Source organism: Anopheles coluzzii, chromosome 2 (genome assembly GCF_943734685.1).
Source record: "Anopheles coluzzii chromosome 2, AcolN3, whole genome shotgun sequence".
Classification (NCBI taxonomy): domain Eukaryota; kingdom Metazoa; phylum Arthropoda; class Insecta; order Diptera; family Culicidae; genus Anopheles; species Anopheles coluzzii.
In genome coordinates, this window is record NC_064670.1 from 50,076,931 (window position 1) to 50,097,367 (window position 20,437).

The 20,437-nt window shown below is 43.0% G+C and overlaps 3 protein-coding genes across 7 annotated transcripts in view; 2 read left to right on the top strand and 1 right to left on the bottom strand.

The window, feature by feature from the left end:
• Positions 1–4,718: 4,718 nt before the first annotated feature.
• LOC120952423 (rRNA methyltransferase 2, mitochondrial) lies at positions 4,719–5,756 on the top strand. Its single transcript, XM_040371743.2, has 3 exons — positions 4,719–4,946; positions 5,022–5,223; positions 5,281–5,756. Exons 1-3 carry the CDS (start codon positions 4,789–4,791, stop codon positions 5,647–5,649), a joined length of 729 nt encoding a protein of 242 aa, XP_040227677.2. The 5' UTR covers positions 4,719–4,788; the 3' UTR covers positions 5,650–5,756.
• Positions 5,757–5,809: 53 nt separating this feature from the next.
• Positions 5,810–16,394, top strand: LOC120952422 (zinc finger and SCAN domain-containing protein 25). Its single transcript, XM_040371742.2, has 4 exons — positions 5,810–7,331; positions 10,863–11,905; positions 11,982–12,078; positions 12,158–16,394. The coding sequence occupies exons 1-4, from the start codon at positions 7,055–7,057 to the stop codon at positions 12,358–12,360; spliced, it is 1,620 nt and encodes a 539-aa protein (XP_040227676.2). The 5' UTR covers positions 5,810–7,054; the 3' UTR covers positions 12,361–16,394.
• An 86-nt stretch (positions 16,395–16,480) lies between these two features.
• LOC120952424 (calcium uptake protein 3, mitochondrial) overlaps positions 16,481–20,437 on the bottom strand; it is a 50,355-nt gene continuing 46,398 nt past the window's right edge. For 4 of the 5 annotated variants that reach the window (XM_049607171.1, XM_049607168.1, XM_049607170.1 and 1 more), the window contains 4 exons: positions 19,407–19,484; positions 19,097–19,333; positions 18,860–19,028; positions 18,061–18,782 (listed from right to left, as the gene is read on the bottom strand). In XM_049607171.1, coding sequence (XP_049463128.1) covers positions 18,436–18,782; positions 18,860–19,028; positions 19,097–19,333; positions 19,407–19,484 — 831 coding nt within the window. In that variant the 3' untranslated portion in view covers positions 18,061–18,435. Of the gene's footprint in view, positions 17,546–18,060; positions 18,783–18,859; positions 19,029–19,096; positions 19,334–19,406; positions 19,485–20,437 lie in introns of those variants that run through there. The other variant, XM_049607169.1, reaches the window with a different exon arrangement.

Here is a 20,437-nt window from a genome sequence, read left to right on the forward strand (position 1 = left end):
ACGACGCTGCATTTGCAGGGACCAGTACAAAGAAACAGCAAAAGAACAATAAGAAGAAAACCATAAAGTTCAAGTGTTTCGGTTGTCATCGCGAGGGGCACAAGGTTGCCGATTGTCCAGAAAAAGACAAACAAAAAGTGCTGAAAGGAAACAATGCGCACTTGGTGAAGAGTGATGTGTGTTTCTTTGGTGGCGACGCTGTGGAATTCGTGGAAGCAAGTTGGATTGTCGACTCAGGATCATCTGAACACATGTCGAATGATCGGTCGCTTTTCAAAAGGCTTGTTCCCATGAAGCAACCTATGCACATATCAGTAGCAAAAGAAGGCGAAACTATTGTTGCAAAGGAGTATGGCGATGTGAGGTTGTTTGCTTTTTCGGAAAACGGAGAATCAACGGGAATAACATTGAAAGACGTTCTTTACATTCCCGAAGCGCGAGTGAACTTATTGTCTGTGAGAAAAGTGGAAACTGCTGGATTGAAAGTGTTGTTTGCAAATGGAATTGTTACAATAGAAAACAATTCTGGCATCGTTGCCAAAGGTGAACGCCGCGGTAAATTGTACGAGCTAGTGCTTTATCGAGATATTGATAACAATAGTGCGGGTTTCTATTCATGTGGTCGTGTGCCTAAAGAATTAGAGCTGTGGCATCGACGCTATGGCCATTTGAGTGCTAAGAATTTGAGAAATATCATCTCCAAAGGAATGGTAGATGGTATGGAAACAAATGTGAAGAATCCGGGTAACGAGTTTGTGTGTGAAGCGTGTCACGAAGGAAAACAGACGCGGAAACCGTTTTCTAATAGTGAAATCAGGAGATCAAAACGTATTCTCGAGCTGATACACTCAGATGTGTGTGGACCAGTTCCACAGGTGGGAATTCATGGTGAACGATATTTCGTTAGTTTTGTTGACGATTTTAGTCGTTTTACGGTTGTTTATCCCATGATCACAAAGGTTGAAGTGTTGGATCGATTCATGGAATACGAAGCCTTTGTTACAGCTAAGTTCGGTCAATGTATATCGCGATTACGTTGTGATAACGGCGGGGAATACGTTGGACGTGAATTCAAGAACTTTTGCAAGGTGAAGGGAATTCAAATCGAATGGACTGTTCCATATTCTCCGGAGCAGAATGGTGTGAGTGAAAGAATGAACCGTACATTAGTAGAGAAGGTTCGTTCCATGATTAGTGACAGTGGCGTTGGTAAAGAGTTTTGGGCTCCTGCGGTTCAAACAGCAGCATATTTGGTAAATCGCAGTCCGGCTAGTGCACTGGGTAATCTAACGACACCATTCGAAGTTTGGGAAAATCGTAAACCAAACGTAAGTAATTTGCGTACCTTCGGCAGTGTTGTGTTTGTGCATGTACCAAAAGAGCAAAGAAGGAAGTTCGATACAAAATCGTGGAAAGGTGTTTTTATCGGGTATGCCCCTTGTGGATATCGTGTATGGCATTTGGAGGAGAAGAAAATCGTTGTTGCGCGGGACGTCGATTTTATAGAAAATTCGAATTTGAGTGAATTGTTAACATCCTCGCGGTCAAACGGCAACAGTGACGAATTTCTTATCCGTACGGTTTGGGACGGACCTATCAGTGATAGTGATGTTGAAGATGATGTTGTCTCCCAACAACCGATCGAAAATGCCGACGATCCTGATAAAACCCTGGCTGAAAACGTTTACGAAGAAAGTTTCAGTAGTTGTATTGGTGATGGTGAAGATAATTTCGAAGTAAAATCGCCTAAAGTTCTTAGTGAACGAAAACGGAAGACACCTGCATGGCATAAAGACTACAACATGAACTACACAGGCTTTGCATTCAATGCATCAAGCTATGTGGATCATGTACCGACTTCGCTTACGGAAGCGAAATCGTCCGCAGATTGGGAAAAATGGAAAGCTGCAATCCTCGAGGAAATGGATTCTCTTACAAGAAATCACACGTGGACCCTTGAGAAGCTACCACATGGTCGAATACCAATCACTTGCAAGTGGGTGTTCAAAGTAAAGCGCGGGGAATCTAAAAATGAAGATCGATTCAAAGCTCGATTAGTAGCCCGTGGTTTCAGCCAGAAACATGGTTTCGATTACGCTGAAACTTATTCTCCAGTAGCGCGTTTGGATACCGTGAGAGTAGTTTTAGCCATCGCAAATGATTTAAGAATGGTGGTTCATCAAATGGACGTTAAAACTGCTTTCCTCAATGGACATTTGGAGGAAGAGATTTACATGACACCACCAGAAGGAGTTGACATTGACAGTAATCTTGTGTGTCGGTTGAACCGATCATTGTATGGGTTGAAACAAGCTTCGAGAGCTTGGAATGCAAGGTTTCACAGATATGTCGAGAAACTAGGATTTCGTAGAAGTGTGAGTGACATGTGCCTATACATAAAGGGATCTGGGAACAGTAAAGTGATCTTAGTGCTTTATGTGGATGATCTGCTCGTTGTTGGTCATCAGCTTAATGCGGTCAAGGCAGTGAAGCAATCTCTCTCGAAAGAGTTTGAAATGTCAGACATTGGAGAGGTTAAAACATTCCTTGGCATGAAGATTGAACGCGATGTGGAAGGAAAAAGTCTCCGGATAAGTCAGCGAAATTTTCTAGAGAATTTACTTCTGCGTTTCAATATGCATGAGTGCAAGGCAGTCTCAACACCGATGGAGTGTCATCTTCGGCTGAAGAAAGGTGAAGATGCTGAGCGTACAGACAAGCCATACAGACAGCTGATTGGTTGTCTTATGTACGTAATGTTGACATCGAGGCCAGATTTGTGTGCGTCCGTTAGCTATCTTAGCCAGTTCCAGAGTTGTCCTACGGAGGTACACTGGAAGCATGCAAAGAGAGTACTCCGATACATCAAGGGTACGCTTGAGTATGGGCTCGTTTTTCGTGCGAAAGATTCTGCGCCAGTCATCGAGGCGTTTGCTGATGCGGATTGGGCGAATGATCCGACGGATCGACGCTCGTTGACGGGATATCTGTTCCGAGTATGCAGTGCAGCTGTAAGCTGGTTGACAAGGAAACAGTCGACGATTGCGTTATCGTCAACCGAGGCGGAACTAGTGGCGTTGAGTGTGGCTGTTTGTCATGGAAAATGGCTTGTGCGGCTGTTGCGGGATCTGGAGAAAGAACCGGAGCTACCGGTTGTTTACCACGAAGACAATCAATCAACCATTCGAGTGGTCGAGGATGAGCGAGACAGTGGTCGTCTAAAGCATGTCGACGTAAGGCATCGATTCGTGCATGAAGAAATTCAGCGAGGGCAAGTATTGGTAAAGTATATTCCTACTGGTGATCAGATCGCTGATATAATGACGAAAGGTTTGCCTCTATCTGTTTTTCAAAAACACCGAACGAATTTGGGGTTAGTAAGTTCCGAACATTGAGCGGGGGTGTTGGGATATACAATGTCCGTCAGTAATACCAATGACGCAACCTGACGTTGCTGTCAACTCACGCGAGGTGAGCGCACCTCTAATTGAACTCATGTATAAATGTACAGCGCCAGTCGCTTCCTGAACTCCGAAAGAGATACATCAAATATATTGAACTCCTCAACCGAAACAAAACTGGTGTTCCACAGCGTTTAAAACTAATATCACATTATATGCGACTCGGACCCGTGGTTGGAAGGATTTCGTTATGTTCATACGAGTTCGGTAAGGTCGTACGAGTTCGACTAAGGCCTACTGAACTCGTTTGAACCCACTGAACTCGTATGAACTTAATGAACTCGTTGCACCAACGGGTCGGACTTGCATATATTTTGCTGAACCTACTGAACCTTCCGAACCTACTGGAATCAAATTACGACCCAGTTCGCTCCGGTTCACATTTTGATGACTCCGACTCGGTAGGTTCGGGTCGACCTCCCCCCCCCCCCCCATCACTAACCCGTACCTACGTAAACGACCCGGAGTCGTGCAGGTCGAACGTTACAAATAGGATCAGTAGGTGCAATGATTCCGGTAGGTGCAAAAAAGCATAAGCCACTCCCGTTGGTGCAGCGAGTTCAATAGGTTCAATACTCGACCCGAACTCGCTGCACCAATGGGTTGGAGTCGCTTATGCATTTTTGCACACAGTGGCGGATTAAGACGCGTGGAACCCCTAATCGGTCACACAAATGTAAGCTTGGTTAAAGCGTCTAGTAGGGAAATGTTCTCAATCAGAGAAGGATTGAGTAGAAATTGTACTTGCGAGCGTAGTGTGGGTTCCATTTTTGGAGCCCCTCAAGACCATGGGGCCCCATGCGGCCGCTTAGTTTGCTTAGCGCATAATCCGCCCCTGCTCGCCGACTCCAACCTAGCGCACCCGCTGCACAGACGGGTCGGAATCGATTCCGACTGGCTCGCACCCGACTCCGGGTCGGATCGTGACATGAATTGTATGACCCACCACTACTAGATTTGTTGTTCTGTTGCAAGGAATGTTTATATTTTCTGATCTTTTACCAAGCACCGAGTTAGCTTGGACGAAGAAACATGGATCCCATTTTGTATAATTGTAAAATAATTTATCGCATTATTTTAATTTTGCGCATAGTTCTTTCCAACTGTAATTAATTAACTTTTATCTTCCAAGACACAGTTTTTCACATTTTCTTCGTATGGATAATTTCGATGCCTGGGAATTCGCTCCGCACTCAACTCTTTAGCGATGTAGTGTAAACACACTTTTCGCCCCACGCGCTGTCAAATTTCGCTGAGGGTTGTTCTCGGTGGGGGGTGGAAACTATGTTGATGTTGTTGTTTTCCCACTCGCTTGTCGCCGGCTAAAATGTTGCTTCGAAAGCTGAGCACATTTGGCGGCGCAGCCAAAACGTTTGCCAAGGTAGTGCCGACCAACCTGAAAGGTAAAAGTAAAAGTTCCCAAGAATGGCTTACCAGACAGCTGCGCGATCCGTACGTGGAACGGGCAAAGATGATGAACTACAGGTACGGCGTGGATGGAAAAAGCAGCGCCTTTTGCGGATGAAGCTCGGTTTGTAATCGCAATCGCTTTCCCCTTAGATGTCGAAGTGCATTCAAGCTGCTGGAGATAGATAATAAATATGGGCTCGTGAAACCGGGCTACACGGTAATCGATTGTGGTGCATCGCCCGGCTCCTGGACGCAGATTGCCGTAAAGCAGTCGAACGCGGACGGAGGACTGCCAGGCAAGCCCAAGGGCATGGTCGTGGGTGTAGATCTGCTCCAAATATACCCAATAGAGGTAAGGAAAGCGGCAGCGAGGTAACGATACAACTAGCTGACAATTTCCCTCCCGTAGCATGCGATTCTTTTCGGCAATAGTGACTTTTTGCGCAAGGAAACGCAGGACAAGATAAGGGCCAGTCTCGGCGAACGACGGGTCGACTGTGTCCTCTCCGACATGGCACCGAACGCGTCCGGCATACGAGCGCTTGACCAGGAAAACATAACGACCCTTTGCTACGCCGTGCTGCGGTTTGCGATCCTAATGTCCACGCCGAACGCGTCCCTGCTAATGAAGGTGTGGGATAACGGGGACGTGCCCAAGCTGGAGAAAAGCATACTGGAGTACTACAAAACAGTGAAGCGAGTGAAGCCACAGGCGAGCCGGGACGATTCGGCGGAGAATTTCATCCTAGCCCGTGGCTTCGTTGGTATCGAGCGGTGAGGTCAGGTGGCAATAAATAGTTGTTTGCGGTTGTATAAAAACGGACTAGTCATTCTACAGTGAAAACAGTAAATTCGTAATCGTTTAAAAAAACACCAAATTATTTCCAAATTATTTACATTTACTGTTCGAAAAAATCCAACATTAATGCACATGTGTAGCAGAAAGCGCTCCTATCGGGGTAAAACATGAGCACAGGCGCATCGCACGGAGGAAGGATATTTGCACGCGTTTCGAAGCATTTCCCTATTTCCCCTCCAAAAGATGGCTACGCTCGTATATGCAGCGCGCGCTCGCCCGTAGTCCCGGGTAGGGCAGGGGGTGGGTTAGATGGAGGCGCCCGGGCGGCGGTTGCGACGGGCGGTCTGACGACGATGCTGCACGCGCGCAAGTGTGTATGTGACAGCATTGTAAAACTTCACACAGACGATGCGCGTATCGCCGCAGCATAAGTTTTCGGTTGCACGGCGGCGGCGGCAGCAGCAGCAGCAGCAGTCGCTCTGGGTTAGTTTTTCCTCTGTCTCTGTCTGTGTTTTTTCCCGTCACGCAGGCACTTGTGTGGTCTCCATTCTGATTACACCCCAGACAGTGCTAGTGGGTTGAGTGTTGGGTTACGGCGTTGTCTGGTGGCGATATTTGCGACTGTTGTGAGGAGACATTTATTCCACTACCTAGCACCAACCATCGCCGACGAAAACACCCGGAACGGAAAGCAATCACAAACAATACCGAAAATCGCTGTGGCTGACGACATATTTGTGTGCAGTTGGGACGCCTGTGACGCCATCCGGACAAATGTGGTAATATTCGATTGCCGTTTTTTCCACTGTACCAAGGAATAGTGTATCCATCACTAGACGGATTGCTGCGATTGTGACCGTGTGCGTGTGTATGTGTGTGTGTGTTCAGTTTATTTTGGATGTGCGTTACGCGTCACAATCGCGTTCCCTTTGGTTGCCATTGGTTTTCCCACACGACACAACTTGCTGAAGAGAAAACACATTCCCCGTGTACACCACCCTGTGTCGCCGCATTGGGGGGTGATTGGTGATTTTTTGCCTTTGCCTTTCCGTTGTTCAACGACGCACTCGCGAGACGGAGGTGAAACATTGTGAACAGAGTGAAAAATCATTCCTACCGAGGGGGAACCCGTAACTGGTGCTAGCTCTCGCCCTAGTGTGTGTTACTACCGGACACCACCCCCTTAGCTGTACGAGACGCCATTACGGTGCGGTGCTACCTACTAACCGCTCTGTATCTGCTTGAGTGTGTGTGTGTGTGTGCGTGTCTATGTAGTAGTGTGTGTTTGTGGAGCTATTGTTGTATAGAGCAGCGATTACGGAGGAGCGGCCAGAGCCGCCTGTCCCAGGCCGGAACGAGCTGCGATTGAAACGATCCGCTCGTGATGAACTTCTCGGCATTCGGTGGACCTTTTTCGGGCATCCATCAGTTTGCGGCCAAATTTGGCAGCAACGATGGAGCGTTCACCAGCACCAACAGTCCCGGAAGTAATGGGTCGGCGGGACTGGGTGCAGCAGCCGCCGGCAACGGTGTGGGTGGCGTGGCGACGTCGGCCGGTGGCAATATGCAGCAACAGCAGCAGCAGCAGCAGCAGCAGCAAGACCTGAACCGGTACCACGGTGCCACCAATGGAAACCATTTCAATCAGAATGCTACCTCAAGTAAGTGATTTTTCGTAAAAATGTATTAATTTGATTTATGGGATTTTTTGTGGTGGTGTTGGTGGTGGATATAGATGACCCGACGATACACACACCGCACGCATTGTGCATTGTGTGTTAGGGTAGCGGCGAATGTGTCAGCGTGGTGTAATGTGTGGAACTAGGGGGTGGAAACATTAATGCTCGATCTGTGCTGTGGAATAGGGGAAAATCGTAGTGGCGAGACGGCACGATGGTTGTGTTTGATTTTGCTGGGCCCTAATTGCCGGCGGACGGAGATATCGGGTAGTCGAGAGTGAGACGGAGCAACCCGTAGCATGGAATGGAGCATAGTAACCGCTGCGTCTGCAATGGATGGCGGCAACATATTCCGGAGGGGATCGAAGATAGCTAGGGGGATTAATACAGTGAGCGACTGATTTTAGCGAGCATTGGAAGACACCTGCAAGCAGTAGGAAAACGTTAACATAATTTTTTTCTTAATATTAAATTTTTGATATTTTTGGTCAGTTTTTCACAACACAAAATACAAAAATTACAACAAAAATAAATCAATCATTCCATTCAATTACATTCAATTACTTGTCCTTGTCTGAGATTGATGATCTTTATTGAAATGATACAAACATGAAAAGTCATGGTTCATCAAACATGGTTCTTTAATAAGATCTTCAACTTGTACGACATGAATAAAAAAGGGTATTAAATACGCTAAAAATATTTCGTAAATATAGTTGTGGCACCCTGAAGTCTGAAACCTGATTTTGCTTATGCATTACACCAGAACAACTAATGATGGGTGGGTCGACCCGAACCTACCGAGTCGGAGCCATCAAAATGTGACCCGGAGCGCTTCGGTAGGTAATTTTGGATTCCAGTAGGTTCGGTAGGTTCGCCAAAGCATATGTGACTCCGATCCGTGGGTGTAACGAGTTCAATAGGTTCATACGAGTTCGGTAGGATCATACAAGTTCAAAATTCATACGAGTTTAATACAGTGAAATCGCCCTATGATACATCTTCAAGGGACCGTCAGCTTAGAGGAAAGCTGTTGAGGAAAACTAATTAAGGGGTTGCTGTGAAGTATCCAAGAAACCACAGGAAAAATATGGCCTCCTTTGACCAATATTTTTGGTACCCAAAAATTCATTTTAGAGAATCCTTTGCTGAACCTACTGAACCTATCTAACTCGTTGCACCCACGGATCGGAATCGATTCCGGCCTGGCTGCACCCGACTCCGTGTGGATCTGTTAGTGGAGATATATAAAAGAGCTTCGAATTGCTTCCCCACCCACCGTATTCTCCAGATCTGGCCCCCAGCGACTTTTTCTTGTTCTCAGACCTCAAAAGGATGCCCAATTCATGAATTTTTGCCATCGTGACTTTTGCCTCAATGACTTGTGGCACGGTGCGTTGTCTTGGTGGAAAAGAAAATAACAAAAGTTGCTTGACAAAAGACGCTCTGTCTCACAAACTACAGTAGAACGTCGATTATCCGGGGACGGATTAACCGGCGGGTGGCTTAACCGTGCGCATAAATCTGACAGCTGTTCATATACGGACGTCACACGAGGCGTAAACTCAAAAAGTTTACGCTTGATTTGTATGGGAGAGCGTAAACTTCCTGTCAAAAGATTTCAGGGTTGTTTGGCTGAAATCCAGTTTACGCCAAAGTTTACGCTTCGTGTGACGTCCGTAATACGTACGGCGAAAGTTTGCAGCGATAATGAATTGGATATCCAGTTTCTTGTGCAGCTCGGTAGTGTCTAGGGGTATTTTCGAAATTCATTTTTGTTCATGAACAGTTGTTAAATCTACAGTTATTGATTAAAATAATATTCTACTAACGATTAATCGATTGATTCTAAGCGAATTAATAATAAAACTAGTGAATTTAATATGTTTTATATGCGTTTGACATTTCTTGGACCATTATCCGTGCAAATCGATTAACCGGCAACCGTCCGGTCCCGAGCTGCCCGGATAATCGACGCTCTACCGTAATTGACATACAGACGTCAAATTTTGATACGAATCATTTGAAGGTTGGTAGTATATAAAAAAAATGCATTTAATACTAGCGGCGCCATCTATGTGTCAGACCAGGGACTTATCAGCCAACCTGTTACCACTTGTGGGGGTGGCTTTCAGTGACTTTGGATTACCCCCCATAAAAGCTGGATAGTCAGTTCTACGTATGGCGACACGGTCTATTTGGGGCATGAACCCATGGCGGGCATGTTGTTAAGTCGTACGAGTTGACGAATGGAGAAATAAGACTGCCTGACGGCACTAAAGTACGGCTCCGACTGGCTCACAAAATTATTGTTTTTCTCTCAAGTTATTGGACTATTTATAGTGAAATTGTTGCTATTTGATACAAGAAATGTGGTTTTATGTGTCGACATACGTATTGTAGTGTTCTGATTAAGTTATAAATGAATATTCAGCAAAATCAAAAGTGTGTTATTGTTTCAAGTTTCGGCAGAAGCCCACGGCATTGATATGTCAAAAATCAACATTTACCGTGTACCAATTTTCGGCAGAATTTAAAGTAAATAATTATTTGTTTTTCGTGATTTTAAAATTCCAAGCGGACTAGAATAAATTCTGCAACCATAGAATTATTCATAAAAACCACACTTTGATTGTTTAAGTGCTCTGGTTCTCTTAATAATGAAATCTACCGAAAAATTGCGAACACTGCACATTTTCTTTGATATTTTGAAAAATATGCAAGGGAATGATGTGATACTTCGTATATGAATAACAAATGAGCATATCTCTATTTAAAAATATGTGTGGAGACTATTTTCAACGCATTTTTGCGTAATTACACGTTTTTAGTTACCCTGCCGAAAACAGATACACTGCCAAATAATGGTACAGTTACTCTATTTTGCTGAAAAATTTGTCCACAAACTGATGTAATGCCATATCATTGGAAGATGATGGCATAAAACACGGACTTTCATAACATATGAAACAATAAACTAAAAACTTATTGAGAATAGTGACTGGATAAATGCATTTCGCATTCTATCATAGCTCATTATGTATCAGTAAAGTTCTGACTAGATTGGACAAGTTGTCACTTCTGTCGGAAAAGCTGAAAATGCCAAAGCTATAATAGCAATGGAGTAAATGGATATCATAGCCAAGAATGCGAAGACACATAACTGTCCAGAATTCTGCCCTAAATTTAAATTAGGTAAAAATTGGAAAATGTAGGAAAATTACTAAAACAGCAAGTACATAATAATGAAATTTAATTATGGAAATAAAATAACTAACTAACAAACTAACTAAAAGAACATCACCAAAAACTTACTACTGAAAATAAACTAAAGTAGACGATATACTGGTTGTAACAAACTGTTCAGAAAGCCGCAAAACCAGAAAATAGATGAAAATATGAAGTCAGACTTTAGGTTACTGCCACTGTTGAATTCATCTTTATTAGATTTGCTGTCAATTTATGAATTTGTAAAGCTAATTTTTTCTCATATTCTCTCCCTTTTTCTCCCAGTGGTCAATACACCGATGTCTTATGGTCAAAACATGTCCCATCCTTACGGTGGAGGAGCCAATCAGCAAACTAGCAACGATCACACCTTCGGCAATGGAAATGCGTCGATGGGCAACGATCACCAGTCAAAAGTGAGCAAAGGCGGTAACACACTCAAGGTAGATCGGGACGACATGATCAATCAGCAAATTCTGCAGAACGTTAACCAGTCCTGGCAAACGCTGACCAACCCATCGAACACGGTCGACTACTCGTCGCACCTGCTATCGGCCACTCTGCCCATCTCCATCCAGCACTTGCTAAAGTACTCCGACGCGATAAAGAAGGAACCGAACAGCGGATCCGTTGCCGGGTCGGGCATCAACTCGCCCGGCCCGCTCGGTGGTCTGATCGGCGTGGAAACGAACGCATTCAATGTGCAGAAAGACTTGCTGAGCCTGAAGAATGGTTCCAATCTGAACCTGGCCCTCGGCAATGTGGCCGTCAGTGCGGCCGCTGCAAGCCTAGGCCTGAACCACCAACACTTGATGCAGCATCACCAGCAGCAGCAGCAGCAGCACGCGGCCAATGCTAACCACCACACAGATAACGGGTTCGGCAACCAGCAGTCACTGGCGAACAGCATGGCAAACGGGGGTGGCCAAAATGTGGTTAGTTCCGATGCGCACAATTCGAGCAGCAGTACCGTGAACGGTGGACCGGCGGCCAATGGGGAGGAAGCGAACGGCGGGTCCGGCACGGGCAATGGTACGGGAAAGACCAAAACGAAAAAGCAGAAGAAACGCAAACCACCGAAGGAGAAGAAACCGCGCCCGAAACCGGGTCAGATACGGGAAACGAAGGCCCTGGATGGGTCGCCCCTGTTCTGCTGCCCCGAGTGCCAGATGGCGTACCCGGAGCGGGGCTTGATCGAGCAGCACGTCATTTCGCATGCCGTCGAGCGGCGCTTCGTGTGCGATATCTGTAATGCCGCGCTGAAGCGGAAGGATCATCTCACACGCCACAAACTGTCGCACATTCCCGATCGTCCGCATATCTGCAGCGTAAGTTTGGTGCTAAAGCCGGACGTAGACCATTCCAAAGAAATGACATTCGATTTTTATTGCATGTTTTTTTCAGATTTGTCTCAAATCCTTTAAGCGTAAGGAGCAGTTGACGCTCCACGTCGTTATACATACGGGGGAAAAGAAACACATTTGTGGCGAGTGCGGTAAAGGTATGGCCTGTTCCAAAGAATTGATGATGGTTCAAGCGAACGAACGTTACATTCATAACCATCAACTTTAATGTTTCAGGATTCTATCGAAAAGATCATCTCCGCAAGCACACCCGCTCGCACATAGCACGGCGCGTCAAGTCGGAAATGTCTGCCTCGAATGGAACTGGCGGTGGCAGCGGAGGTGGATCGGGAAATGGCAATGCAGCGCAAAACAACAGTACGCTGGCAGGATCCCTGATGGCCACCAACATGCAGGGCGCACCGGTAACAGCCTCCTGAGGGTCGTACAAAGACTTTTGGTAAGGTGTGTGTTGGTTCCTCACTAAATCGATGGGCACGAGCAGCTTCTAAAGGGCACTTGATGATCGCTTAAGTTTGATGAGACGATAAGGAATCTTCATCTTCGTTAGGATTTTGTTTACTACATCTATTACATGATTTGCTGCTTGCCATGCAATTGGACATGTGGAACGCTTTAATTATTTAATTTGCAATATTACTTTTCGTCAAACAATTCATACTCATAACATTATACGAATACATTGATTTATGATTTTTATTAAATTTCGACATCAATGTGCCAAAGAATCGTAAGTGCAATCGAGGAATCAATCACCTAAACCTTACCAAAAGTCACGTACTCCGTACCATAGGGAAATTAATTTCAATATAAAATCTTTTCTATTCGAAGTTCTTACAAAATCAGAAAAGATGATATTTTGAAATAGTTTTCCTTGGATCTAGTCTTGTCATGCTCATGATCAGACGCTATATATTTATGTGGAAACGTGATTCCACGTGTTACGCTACTAGTCAGAGTCGCAGTTCTAAATGGTGTTTCGAAGATTGAACACACAAGTTGACGTGTAAAGCTGAGCCATAAAATGCTCCAAATATTCAGACATTCTGTTCCTATGTCCGCTAACGTACCCGCACATTGCTTTCCTAATCTGCAAAAAATCAAAGTTCTGAACGCGAGCAAATCTCCTTCCATCCCGCCGGCAAGTTGGAAGAAGAGATCCGAGTCTCGAGCCTAAAAGAAGCAGCAATAATTTTTAAATTTGTACGACATTTTTGCGCGTTGAATGCACACACGTTGGATGTTGTGAAACGTTAAATAAGCTACCGGAAGCAGTGCAGTGTATTGGGAGAGCATTTTCTTCGTCAATGTCGGTTTAGTTTTGCGGCGGCACGACTCGGTGAGGAACTCATAATGATGCAAAATGCGATAATGGAGGGCGAAAGACTTGCGATATTGCCAACGGTACAACATAGTGCTGCTGCACCGCAGACAAAGTACACACTATCAGGGAGAGCGAACGCATACAAATGAGATATGATGATAATCGAACGATGAAACGGACACACGAGACTTTAAGGAAGCTGCTGAGCGGAGAAATGTATTTTGTTTATTTTCTTACAGATGATAAACTCGCTAACAGAAGCTAACAGAGCAAACGTATATATTCACCTGTAATGAAAGACAACTATATACATATATATTGTATCTACGTATATACATATTGAAGGTATATAAATATATTTTGTATTCGATATTGGAAAGGAATTGCACCGCAAAGTCAAACGAAGAGAACCGAATGGACGTTGTGCGTTGATTTTTTGTGTTGCAACTTGTCAGAACCATATTCGCACTATTATTAGATGTCATCATTTATCGATTGTATGAAAACTGTACGGAAGATTAGGAGATGTTAAGAACGTATGGTATATTTGCCGGGCAGCAAAGCCACGCGGAATTCAGTTCTGAGGTGCAGGAGTCGTCTGGAAACCTAATTGAACTTTACAAATTATATTGTATTGCACCAGAATTTAAAATGATCCACACGCAGCAACGGTGTTACCAATCGTATCAGCACAAGAGATTCAACAGGTGTTAATTTTTATTTTTCTGCAACAAATACAATTACAAACTACTACAAAACAGTCCAAACAGTGCAAAGACAGTGAAAGGAAAGGCATCGCTTTTCAAGTGAAAATAGAAAACAAAACACACGCCGGTGTGCACATGAATCCAAAGTACAAACGGAACGACTAAAAGAACAAAACAAAATGCAAACATCTCCCCTGACATAGGTACGTCCGCCGACTCGTAACCCATAACCCTATCTGCAAATGCATAAATTATTTAATTACTGTTGCAGTAGTGTTTGACTGTGTTGAATACAATAGATTTACGCAATGACCATATTCCTAAAAGAAAGGTGAAGGCGTAGGATGGCGGATGTGCACGCGCACAGTGAATGGTCCTGGAAAAGAGTATTAATAGTTTCCGTGTTGAATGTTGAATACAGTAGTTCTAGTCAGAGTGGAGGGGAATAAATTCCCAATTAATTCACGTGCTAAAGCTCGTGCTCGAAACTGATGGCAGTATACTACTGAGCAAATGGTGGTGATTTTTAAACAGAACGAAGTTTAACTATGAAAAATGAAACAGTATATACGACGCTAAAGAGGAATACTAAAGATATATAGGTTACATAGGTTTACAGACACAAGTGGCAAGCGGTTGCATTATCTCACACACGGCAGCATCGCTCGGAGGACAGATCGGTCTGTGCGTGTATTTATGTGTGTGAAAACAGCTTAAAAGGAGAAAGTTTACAATCAAACGAATCGAATAAGGGGCGGTAGTACAGCAATGGATTGTGATTAAAGGCAAAAATTGCAACAACAACTTGACAAAAACGATTGCCATACAAAAGCAACAGTGAACGCAAGAGAAACGCATAGATCTGTGCAATATGAAAGGCGCAAACAAAAAGCACTTTATAATATGTGTAGTATTTAGTTAAATGGTGGTACACTTTTTAGTTGATATGTGCATTTTGTGATGCTTTGAAATTAGACCGTCTAATGAAACCAAGGTGTAACGAAAGTAAGGGAGAGTTATAACACACACAAGCTTAGCTTCGTTTTGCAATGAATGGTTCCTTTCGTTCAAGTGAGTTTTGTTTTTATGTTGCAATACTTTTATCCTAGTGTGTAGTGAATATTGGAGGTCGAGCACAAAAAAAAAACAACAAATAAACAAACAAAAACCCAACCCCAAACTCCTAACTTATCAAAAAGACTTCGAAAGTGAATCGGAAACGTAAAAACATCAAACAATCGGCAATGCTTCGTAGCGTCTTCGTGCAAGAGACTAATATACTAAATTTTAATATTAAGGGTGCGTATTTATGCCTATTTATTAGTACATTTTTTATGAGCATTATTCGAAAATGAAACAATCGGCAAACGTGTACACGCGGCCGAACGGCGCGTACAACCATTATATACATACAATAATGATAATAATATAATATATTAGTAATATTAAACGATACACTATATTTTGATAGGCGTCTACCGAGTAAATAGGTTTTACAATTTGGCCCTGGTGTGAAGCGAATACTTCCCAGTCGAGGCTAGTTGCACGAACGAGGATGAGACTCTGAGAAGGCGGAGAAGAAAAACAATCCCAAATCGATTCACCGAACCGGTGGCGTTCCTCGGTAAGAATTAATCAATACTTCTAGTCACGGGTGTGATTAAAAACAAACATGTTTTATTTTATGTTTTTGCTTTTAAAAATTACTTGCGCTTTGCGTAAAGAGACGGCAATATGCAAGCGATAAAGCCGCAATAAAAAATGAAGATATAAATCAAAATATTTTTTTCAACCAATAGAACATAATACACGCGGTTCTGTGTACTATGCATTTACCAATATCAACCTGCCTCGGGAGGCAGATGCGAGGGGCAAAGAACATGTAAAGATTTTAAACTAAATACTAAACACTATCTTCTATTCGATAAAAGAGAAAATATATCTTAACAACAAATGCGCAAACACAACTTGTATCAAACATAAAATGAAAAGGCCACACAATACCGGGCCTTTTTCGATGTTAACATAAGAAGAAACACTACCGTTCGATCGTTCCGCAATAACCCATTCTTCTTTTGCGTTCCGAGTGCACAATCAATCAGCCAGTGTGGCATGTAGCATGTGCTGGAAACGGAAATATCAATAAACGAAAAGGAACAACCACAGAGACAAAGATAAATGCAAGTAAATGCAAAAAAAAACAAGTAAAAACATGTGTAAATCACGTAAGACAGAAAAAGAAAGCAAAGAAGGAATGATATTTTGAACGTTTTACTAATTTATGAACTACTATATTGTACCCGGTACATCGTACTTGTATGGAATGTGAAGCAAAAGTTAAGATCAACAAACACAAACAAAACCAAACGGGCGGAAGGACGAAAGAAAACTAACGTAAAATACATTTGTGCTTTTCTTATAACCGGTTTCTTGTCTTTTGTTGTCTCACGCTATATCACACTTGCTGAGAAAATGGTTTCGGAATTATATTATTTTCTTCTAAATTGATTCAATCATGCGTTCTTTTATATTTTCGTTCATTACAACGTACATGACCCGGGATACTGTGCACTTATCGATAATCATAGCTTTATGAAAGGAGTTTTGGTTTTTTTTTCGTTAGTGTGAATCGCACAATCACAAACGTACGAAACGATGAAATATTAGTTCTGCCAAATAAGTCCAACTTCAAAATTCTTTAGATGGAGGAGATAGCTAATACTTTTTATAATTTGCATGTTTCGATTGTGGTAGGATTTTAAATAGTTTTTTGAAATATTTTAAAGTTTGTTTCATTTCTTTTTGGTGTATTTCGATGACCGTTTGTTTTCTTAGAACTCTATTCTGTGTTGCAGTCAAACTCCAGACAATCTCCAAATTAGCTAGGCAAGGTTAGAAATTGTGCAAGGCAAGAAATTGATAGAGTATGTTTTAAACACGGACAAACCAAACTAGATTACTTTTCGATTCAATTTAGGGCCTATGCTTTTGAAGCACTGATATGCAGGCAAATAGAGATTAACAAACAAACAGTTGTTCACAAACAATTACAATCGCCGTAAGTTAACTCCACACGTATAACAAGTAATAGATAAAATGTCGCCATAACAATGTTTTCCTTCTCTTTTTTTTACTAAGTAACAAGTGCGTATAATTTCCTAAACAATTTGTTCGTTTAGTTTGATCTAATTTACAGCAAGAAGAATAAACGAAAAGGAAGGCAGATAGAGATCGGATAGCAGTGACGTTAACTAGCTATGGCACTACAGAGCAATTTGTTCCAACACGTTTAAAGAGGAAGAAGTTAAGGATCGATAATTGCCAGTAAGTTGTTTTTCGTTTCTCTATCTAAATAAATAGCTTTAAAATGCTTAACAGTTTGATTAAAAACACAATTTAACTAGATCGCCTTGGGACGGGGGCAAAACCGGCATCGTAGATATAGTAGATTATTAGAAACGAAGCGATAGAGAGAGAGTTGCTATCGCGTGGACTGATCTTTTAGACGTTTTGTTTCATTTCCTGCTTTAGACAATGCTTGAATGCTTCCCATCCTTCCGATTTCACGTTTGACTAAAACGAAAAAAATATGAACAAATATTGATATCATTATTTTTTGAACGCTAAAATGATACAGAAAATGGTATTTTTTTTAATCCTTTGCTATTATATACATAACTTTGTTTGTCGTTTTATTTTGTACATGTGTTTACACGTTGTTGTTATACTACATGTACTTCCACAAAGGTTATTTCCCATTTATTTCTAATTATTAAACCTAAATAGCATTTCACTTACCTGTCTTCATATGGTACATTAGCTTTACTTACATTTCCCCCGTCGTTGTGTATACACGAACACGCAATGACATTGTGTGATGAAACAACCAATCATTGTGATATGAGATCGCATGGTGCGTGGAATCGATTCGATCATTCGTGTTCGTGTGTAATTTTGTACAGTGTAAGCTTTCGCAAATGAGGAATTAACAAACACAGAACACCACACAGGTTACAGGAAACGAGTTAAAGTTAAAACAGAACAGAAACTAACAAACAAATATACAATAAGATGGCAGACACATAGGATTGGGGTGTGAAAGATAAATTTTGAAAATGGGGTTTATTAACATAAAATATTGCTTCTATGCGACATAAACATAGAAATGAGGAGTAGGGGTAATAAATCATGGCGACAATTTTGACTTCACTAGTAAACAGCCATCAAAGCATAGGTACTATAGGCACTAATGTACTATTCTAACTTACAAGCCACATAACACATAGATCCTTGGTTAATCTTTTGATGGAAGTCTGGACAGGCGACTGAGTAGCGGAGAAACTCATATTAAATTGTAACTTGTAACATGGCTACGGCTATGTACACAACACAACTCACCAGCATCCATGGGCGTTATAGTTTGGAAAAGGGGACGTGTAATAGCTAAACCCTACGACCAGCCACTAGCGATAGTGTCTCGTGCTATCACTTTGTCCGTGGTCCGGATGATAGTAAAAGTAGAGCAGGTAGCGGCGCAACCTTCGGCAGGCCCGCGAACGCATCTTGAGCAGCTGCCGAAAGTTATCCGCATACACCGTACCCTTCTCGATATCGTCCAGATAGTCCTCGACGATATGCTCGTAGTGACTTACTTTGAATCCACGGTGCACCCGATCCTTCATGATGGCGATGAACTCCTTGTACGAGAGCAGCCCATCGCCGTCCTCGTCGAAGATGGCAAACACGGTGTCGATCAGGTGCGAGTTCAGCTCGGAACCGGTGCAAATTTTCACCGCTCGGGAAAACTCATCTGGCAGGGGAATATGCAAAAAAAGGATAAGATTTGCTTGCCAGCTCGAGCCAAGCGTACCGTTGGCAGCGCTTTACCTTTCGAAATCGGTTGATCGGCGAGCGTGTACATACGCATCGCAATCGAAAAGTCATCCAGATTGTTCAGGAACTGGCAGAACTGTCGGAATTCGTCGAACGATACGCCCTTCTCCTTGGCCTCTCTGTCCAGCAGACGGTCCAGGTAGTTGTCGTACTCATCCGTATCCTTCAAAATACATCCAGAGTTAGTGATTCAGGTTTATATTTCACGGAATGACCCCGGGGGTTGCTTACGAGATAGGTGTAGCGAAGTAGGATTTTCGCAAAGTCCACCTCGGAGATGCGTTCGTGGCCCTTGGAAAATTCACAAAATTCCAGCTCGAGCACCTCGGTCTGTAGGTTCTTCATGAAGTTGTAGAATCCATCGTACTGCAGATCCTTGTCACCCTTTTTTCCGAAGAAATGTATCTGGAGCGTTGTATCGACCTTGTGCTTTCGCTGCAGACCTTGCTCGTCGTCCACGTAGTCATCCTGAAAAGATGGGATAACATTCAGTGATTGGAAATCGCAAATTGGACTTTCCCACCCAGCTGGATGCACTCACATGTTCTCCTGGCTCTTCGCCTTCCTTACTTTCAATGCCACGCTTTCCCTTCCAAGCGAAGCTGAAAATTTTTTCCATCTTTTCGTACCAGCACGTGACGGAGCGTGTGAATTGTAAGCGATGAAAGGAAATAAAAGGATAATTAAATCAGTCCATTAGCAATTCAAAAGCGCGTTCTATTTGTTGCTTTTTTTTGTTTTAGTCCCAAACACACTATACACATGGTTTTGCAGCTTTTCTACGGATTACTTTTACGAATGTAGATATGAGTACGTGCACGCACAGGTTACAGCACAAGGAGGACCGGACGACAGCAATGGACGATCCCGCGACCAATACACATTTCGTACACAACATTTTGGATTTTCCACATGGACGAGGAAAAGGGTGATGTTTTGTACAATAGGCTCGCCACCATATTAAACCCCGGGAACCGATGTCGACATCCGTACACTACACAGAGACCAAACGGACCATATTGCCACACAGGGGGAGGGGGGGCACAGCACAACTATTAACAGCGATGGAAAACCCGAGGATGGGAGCGACACAGCGAACACAAAGGCTTCACGAAACATTCACCACGACGACGACGGGGACAACTTACGATCAACATTTAGCTTTCGACGGAGCAAACGGGAACGCAACCGATGGCTGACTTCAACAAGTGTAGCATGATCGTCTTTCGAGCGAAATCAAGAGATTTAAATTATGGCCAGAAGGCAGGAAAGCAATAAAAGTATGGAAAATAGGAAAATTTTAAATAAAACCAAAAATTATACATGTCAAAAGTGCAAATAATTGAAGGAAAATTCAAAAGGGGAATTATTTAGTTTTTTTTTTTAATTTTAACACTTATTATGCTCGTATAGTATTCACAGATGCTAATATCCGTCTCATTATTCAGGCTTTAGCGTACTAAAAATGATCTTTATACAGACATTAGAAATAGATATTTATAAATCGTCAACAAATAGAAACAAACACAAACACCGGGGGACTCCTTGTACTCATATCGCATGCAAAATGTT